General features: G+C 47.1%; 1 protein-coding gene across 1 annotated transcript; it reads left to right on the forward strand.

The window, feature by feature from the left end:
* The first annotated feature begins 1,391 nt into the window (after positions 1–1,391).
* Positions 1,392–6,301, forward strand: LOC100276934 (uncharacterized). Its single transcript, NM_001150626.2, has 4 exons — positions 1,392–1,788; positions 1,889–2,067; positions 5,573–5,681; positions 5,766–6,301. Exons 1-4 carry the CDS (start codon positions 1,432–1,434, stop codon positions 6,084–6,086), a joined length of 966 nt encoding a protein of 321 aa, NP_001144098.2. The 5' UTR covers positions 1,392–1,431; the 3' UTR covers positions 6,087–6,301.
* Positions 6,302–7,469: the final 1,168 nt, after the last annotated feature.

Genomic DNA, 7,469 nt, shown 5'->3' on the forward strand with positions numbered 1-7,469 from the left:
GAGTCAACGTGCTGTCGTGCTGTGTCAAGGAGGAGCATGCCGACGCCTTCCTCGCAGAGATAGCAAAGCTGGGGTGATCCATGCATGCATGATTATTCCATGCGCGAGAGCGTCAAGAATATGCATCCATGTGGTCTTCACATGCATGCTGCAGACATACGTTATTATATATATATATTCTCCATCGGAATATATAATGCGAACATAATATAATGTATCAACTCCCTTACATGAAATAATGAAATAAAATATGCCCTGCCTTATCGGTATGGCAGGCTTCGTTGTAGTTGTTTAATTTTATGCATGTGCCCTTCGGTATAGCTACCTTTCAGCTATGGCTAGAGTACCTTTTTTCCACTTCATTTTTCCACTTCAAAATATTTGAGATTTCATAACGAAACCTGGAAAGTGAAATACTACAAAAATGACTGTCCAACGCCTCTTCACTGGACGACAGGAACCCAATTACATACATATATTTTAAACCTTTTTCGCACAAGAGTCCCTTGTTATCATGGGCGAAGGTATATATATATATATATATATATATATATATATATATATATATATATATATATATATATATATATATATATATATATATATATATATATATAGTGAGTTTAGAGCATCTAAAACAATACCTCAAACTAGTGTCTCAAGTTGAAATATAATGTTCTGCACAGAAAAACTACTTTTCAACAATGCCTCATTTATAATTTTTTTTGTCAAAAACATATATGACACACTTTCAAGTGCCTCAAATATACTACATCATAGTGAGCTGCCCTATAATCTAGATTTAAGGTTTTTACTGTTAGAGTGGAATATTTTGTTGGTGCCCTAAATTATATAAAATTTACTTATTTTTAAAATATAGGACATTTTTATAGGACATGTTGTTGAGATGCTCAGACGCGCCCATAAAAAAAATACAAAACTAGTTATAATAAACACATTTTTACTTTATATGCACCCCCATCAAACGATGTCTATGCAACTTCACCAAAAAAAATGACATGAATTAAAGAGGGATCAAACTTATGATAACTTGTTTTGAGACTCTTAGTCTATCTATTACTCCCTACGTTCTTTTTTATTTATCGCGTTTTAAGTTAAAAATGAACTAGCAGTTTAGAACGGAGGTAGTACAAATTTAGACATAAAATATAGTCTACAGTCTATTCTGATCATATGTTAGATAGGACAAAACAGGCCACTGCATTAGGTACATGGCTAGTGACCCGAGCAACACCACCGAATCTTCCTTTTATCGAAATGGAAAATGGGCCAACACTGGTAAATGGCCCAAGTAATCTTTTCCCGAGCAAAGGTAAAGCCCGCGAGAGCCCAGCCACATGTAGCATCCCAATGCCCCGCCGAAACATCCGTTCAACTGTTGACCCATCATACGGAGTAGAACCGGACAGGATGGCCGCCGCTCGCGCACGGGTGCTGCGCGAGCTGCCGGCAAGGTGCTGGACGAAATGCCTCCGCCGCGCTTCCCCTTTCCCCTCCACCTCGCCCGCCGCCTCCTCGCTCTCCAGCCTCAGCCGTGCTTCCACGTCTCCCTTTCCGCTCGCCTCTCGCTCCCGGCGCCTTCTACACTCGCTGCCCTCGGCGGCGGTGCGCGTGCGCGTGCGCGCGCAGCTGCAGACGCGCTTCTTGGCGAGCGAAGCCGCGCGGGGCGGTGTCGGCGGGCGCGGGCCAGCAGCGGACAGCGAGGAGGAGGCGCAGGAGTGGGCGGTGGAGTGGGAGGACAGCGAGGACGACGGCTACGAGCCCGAGGTAGCGACGTCCGGTTCGGCGACCCTGGCCTGGCCGCCTGGTCCTCCATCCTCCTTGCGGCTTGCGAAGTGCGTTTCTGATCACCAGCGCTTTTCTCCAGATCGGCGACGGCGGGGACGGCGGCGGGGTCGCGCTGCGGGGCGTCGGTTGGGGCGAGCGTGCCCTCGTGGCGGCCGAGGAGGTTCTCGCCGGCCATTTTGGGGATGACATCGCAATGTTCGCCTTCAAGGTGTCGCCCAAGGGATACGTCTACGTGCGCCTCGACAAGCTGACCGACGTGTGAGTAACGTTTTCCTTTCTTGGTCTTGGTCTAGTTTGTTCATGGTGGTTGTTAGCGTCACAGAAGCTTCTAGATAGATAGCAGGGAAGAGAGAAAGCAACAGAGATTGGAGACTTGGAGAAGAAGAAGATAGGCAACACGACAGTTGTATTGTTATTCTATTCATATCCCCCAACAAGAGTAAGCCACTGAACATATATATGTGTGACTCGCTAATGGACCACTACAAAACGAGTTACACAACCCACTGCGGCCCAATCACATACGAATACGGCTTCCTTATCCTCCGAGCGGGCGACTGCGACATTGCCTGTCTTGTTGTTGCTGAATCCTCCGCTTCCTTTATGTGATCCTCGCCACCTATCCATTCCCCACGTGCAGATGTGCTGACATTCCCCACCGCTTGAAATACGGCTTGCCCCCAAGCCGTAGATAGTGTAGACAATAATAGTGTAGACAAGTATGAAGGGCTGGTGGTAAAGTACCAAATTTCCAGAGTGTAAGACCAGATTTTAGATTCTCGTTCAACCATAAATGGTATGTATCCCTGATGCTTGTCTTCCTCCAAACTGCCAGATCAATTATATTCGTACCATATGCCCAATCACATTCATCTGGGTCAAGTCTCTGAGCTATCATGGTATGTGAGAAGTTGAAATATGTCCTGAAACGCTTACACATCACCCAGTTGTCTTCCCTTCTGCATGTTTCCACAGCTCCATTTACCTTCCCTTCAAGATTGATAGCGCAAAGGGGAGACAAGTCAGCCACTGATGTTTTCGTATCTGTAATAACAGGGAAGACTACTTTCTCAGGCACTGAGGAAGATCGAACAGTTGAGCTCACAACAACTGAAGCGGCAAGAATGTTATCACTGGCTAGAATGTAATGTTGTAAGGAATTATCAGAGAGCAAAAATAACAGTTCTGGTGGCAGTAACTGGTTCCGTGCATGGGCATTTGAGGAGTATTCATCAGTAAGGCGCGAAGACAAGCAATGGATTCCTTTGGAAATAGCAGTTGCAGCATAATGTTTATACATCAGTAAAGTAGCACCATCTTCACCATTATCTGAACTGGAAAATTCAGCTGCAAGTTCAAAGAATTCAGAGAAATAATCATACTTGTCCTCCTTTTGCATCTTCTCAGCCATATTCCCCGAACTAACAGCCAACCACTTCAGTCCTTGCGGCTCTCCAATTTCCTTTCCCAGAAAAACGTCCCAACCAAGCTTCAGCTGTGGAATATAAAATGGGGTCACTAAAAATAGTGGCTGCCAAATACCCTTGAACCAGGCACAGTCTCTGCAGTTGTAATGCATGCCGCTGCACACATCATAAGGCAACCAGAATGTCCAAACAGGTGGTGGCCAAGGCGGAAGCCGGACTTTAACACCATCAACCTGAAGACACAACTCAATGAGCAAGACATAGGTGCATCTCTCAACGGCCACAATCAGAGTCCTCTCGAACTGGTTGGTCTCCTTGTTGTTGATCCTAAAGTAGGTCGAGATTTCCATGGGGCAGATTGTGTCCTTGGGAACGAAGCAAAAGGACCCGTCGCTGAACACCGCTGAATTGAGGGCGGCATAGTAGTTGTCGCCTGGCAGTACGATGCTGCCCAGGTAGTGCCTGACAAGGTCTGGGTACTCACAGATGGACTTGGGGATGGAGCAGAAGATGACACCCTTGGCCATCAGCGCCTCGTGGTGGGTGATGGTGATGGAGGCGGAGTCGATGACGGCGTCGATGGCGACGTCGGAGAAGTGCTTCTGCTCGGTGAGCGGGATGAAGGTCTTGAGCAGCTTCGGATCGACCTCGTCGAGGCTATTGAACTTGGGCTTGGCGTTGGACGTGGAGTAGTAGCAGACGGACTGCAGGTCCACGAGCGCGTACTCGTCGCTCCAGGTGACCTCGACCATGGCGAGCATGCTGGTGGTGGCATCGCGGTTGGGGACCATCGTCGAACACGTGCTGGGCGAGGTGTGGAAAACCTCATCCTCTTCCTCGGTCTCCACCAACTGCGGGATAAAGGAAGTTGGAGATGGAGCCGTGTCGATGTAGGGGCCGAGCGGAGGCTTGTCCTCAGGTGGAAGTGTGAAGTAGTCGTGTGCGAGGTGCGCCATGTCGGCCACCGTCGCGGCATCCACGTTGTGGTCCACCACCCAGTCCTCGCACGCCACGGTCACGCGCGTGCGGATCTCGACTCTTCGCGCGCTGGCGAACTCCAGCGAGTCCTTGGTGTTGCTGACCACAGCCACGACCTGCTTGATGTCGAACTCGGAGGTGGGGAAGCGGAACTCCATGGTCCGGTCGGTGTCGAGCTCGTCGCCGAAGCAGTGGTTGGCATCGTCGGAGAAGAGAGCCTGAGTGGTAGCGCTGTCGACAGGTTCCTCGTCGAAGAGAGGCCATGCATCGAAGACCGGTTCGTCGTCGTCGTAGGATGGAGAACGCGTCCGCGCACAGGGGTTTGCGGCGTACTCCGCGCCCACCGAAGAGTTGAACACGTCGTCGACGTATTGTAGCGCTGTGGTGGAGGAAGTTGTGGTGCCCTCGAACGAGTCAAACAGCGAGGCGAAGGAGGAGGCAGGAGTGTGCTCGCCACCACGGCCCGCCAGCGCCTCAGTCAAGCGATTCTCCATCAACGCCATTGCATCGAGCAGCTTGCGGATGGTAGGATCTGGATGATCCATCGTGGACGATCGGGGTGCTATGGCACAACAGAGAGGGATTCAGGACAACCTAATCTGATACCAAATGTTAGCGTCACAGAAGCTTCTAGAGAGATAGCAGGGAAGAGAGAAAGCAACAGAGATTGGAGACTTGGAGAAGAAGATATGCAACACGACAATTGTATTGTTATTCTATTCATATCCCCCAACAAGAGTCAGCCACTGAACATATATATGTGTGACTCGCTAATGGACCACTACAAAACGAGTTACACAACCCACTGCGGCCCAATCACATACGAATACGGCTTCCTTATCCTCCGAGCGGGCGACTGCGACATTGCCTGTCTTGTTGTTGCTGAATCCTCCGCTTCCTTTACGTGATCCTCGCCACCTATCCATTCCCCACGTGCAGATGTGCTGACAGTGGTGCCGTGCTTGCCCTTGCATTCAGAAATTGGGTGAATGGGTCCCCTGTGAACCGATGCAAAATTAGCCATGTCCTTACTGGCAACTCACTGGTCACTGCTAGTTATTTCAAAGTTCAGTGCTCAATTTGACGCCTTAAACTCTCTGGCAGCTCGTTATGATGATATGCATATCTGTTCATATTTTAGCTTGTTATGATGATATGCACGACCGTATCCGATTATCCATTCTTGCAGTATTTGCTCTGCATGGTGTGTTCATGAGCCATGCATTTGGCATTAAACGATGCAGAACTGCAGATATCAGCCGAATGTCTATAATCTATATCATTTAACCTGACCAAGGTACAATGGTTTTATTGAAGTGCCAAACATTTTCTTTGCCTTCTTTCATGGGAATTTATAGGTACGGGTGCCCTGACATCGAGGAAATAGAGAAATTCAATAGACTCTACAAGCAGAAACTGGATGAGATCGTCGAAAGAGGCGAAATATCCCTGGACCTGGCACTCGAGGCAAGGCTACCTAAACCGAAATGTAAACCAAGGACGCATCTGCAGCTCAATACCTGCTCACAGAAAAGTTTTGGTCGTCTGCAGGTATCATCGCCAGGCGCAGAGAGGCTTCTGAAGGTGCCTGAGGATCTGGACCGCTTCAAGGACATGGCTATGAGGGTGCAGTACCTCGCTGAAGGCAACAGTGACCTTGCGTCGAAGCAGAGCCTGCTGAAGGACGGCATCTTCTTGCTCGAGTCCGTTAACGCTGAGGCTGGGCACTGTGTTTGGAGGCTGGCAGATGTGAAGGAAAACCGAGCAGAAGCTGGGAAGGGAAGGCCGCTGAACAGGAAACAGAGAGACTGGAGGCTGCAGACTTGCTTCACCGCAGTGAAGAAGGTGACCTTGTACTTGGACGCCAACTAGTAAATCCGGGCCAGGAGGACTATTATGGCTTGTGAAAACTATCCTAACCCTAGCAGATTATGTAGAATAAGAATGTTGGGTTTTCTTTATATAGAGTAGAGCTATGTTGGTAGGCTGCACAAATTGGATATCCATGAAATTGCTTTGCTATGAGTTGCTAGTGCGAAATTGACTGATGTTTCTCACACTTGCAGTATAATGACACCTTTTTCTTTTCAAATTATAAGATGCTTTATTATTTTTAGATCCACAGTTTTTTTGCTATGCATGACGCACAAGAATATATGTTACTTCCTCCATTATTTTTTATTTGTTGCGTTTTAGTTCAAAAATCAACTAGCGAACGACAAATATTTGAGAATGGAGGTAGTATGTCGAAATACATAACATAATAAAGGCTTACGGACAAACTAGTTTGCATTTTGGTGCTTAACGAAAAGGGAAATAATCTTAACCGTTTTCTATAATTGATTTTGGTGTTTGACGACCATCATAAATTTATGGACTAACTAGTTTGTCTAGTTGATTAAATCTCAGGTGCATAGGTTCATCTATCTCAATTCTAAGTCGACTGTCCGAAATACCGTAAATTATTCTGTACAGAAGAAGCTTTTGGGAAAATTCACCTGCATAGGTTCATCTATCTCAATTCTAAGTCGATTATCTGAAATACCGCAAATTATTCTGTACATGAGAAGCTTTTGGGAAAATTCACCTGTACGCGGATCGTCCGGGCCTTCCGATGGACTGTCCGCGACACCAAAGTGTGGCTCGTACAGAAACTATGCAAAACTCGCATTGTCACACCTGGATTTAAGGACAAATCCAGGCACGAATCAAATGTGTGCTAGAATCAAGTCTCATACACATGATACTCATGGTACATAAACAAATGTTACATCTTTACTATATAATAAGAGTTCTGTACAAAATATCTAAATAATTACATCATATGAAAACAATGATTCTCCGCAACCATAGTTGACTGGGAGACGACGACCTAGACCTCTCACGAACTCATCGCGGCATCCTTCATGCTCCTTATCTTGTGGTACATATCCTTGACCTAGTGAAAGGGAAATGAGCTTAATCATTTTCTGTAATCGATTTTGGTGGTTGACGTCCATCACAAACCACATGGACTAATTAGTTTGTCTAGATGTCATTTATCTCAGGTGCATAAGGTTCAATACAAACCAAGAAAAAAATTCAGTTAGGGACTCAAATTAATTTGGAGCAAAGGACTTGAAGAAGTGCTCTCAGTGGCGCACCGGACACTGTCCGGTGCACCAGGCTGAACTCCACTTAACAGCTCGCTCTCGGGTTTCTTCTGGGCACGCTTCGCTAAAATTCACCGGACTGTCCGGTGTGCACCGGACATGT

Source organism: Zea mays, chromosome 2 (assembly GCF_902167145.1).
Source record: "Zea mays cultivar B73 chromosome 2, Zm-B73-REFERENCE-NAM-5.0, whole genome shotgun sequence".
NCBI lineage: Eukaryota > Viridiplantae > Streptophyta > Magnoliopsida > Poales > Poaceae > Zea > Zea mays.

What these genes read in the sequence shown, in the direction of transcription:
- LOC100276934 (NM_001150626.2), top strand. Translation starts at nt 1,432, where the DNA reads ATGGCCGCCGCTCGCGCACGGGTGCTGCGCGAGCTGCCGGCAAGGTGC. An exon ending in CTCGACAAGCTGACCGACGT is followed by an intron (nt 2,068 to 5,572) that starts GTGAGTAACGTT and finishes GGGAATTTATAG; the next exon opens with GTACGGGTGCCCTGACATCG. An exon ending in CCCTGGACCTGGCACTCGAG is followed by an intron (nt 5,682 to 5,765) that starts GCAAGGCTACCT and finishes GGTCGTCTGCAG; the next exon opens with GTATCATCGCCAGGCGCAGA.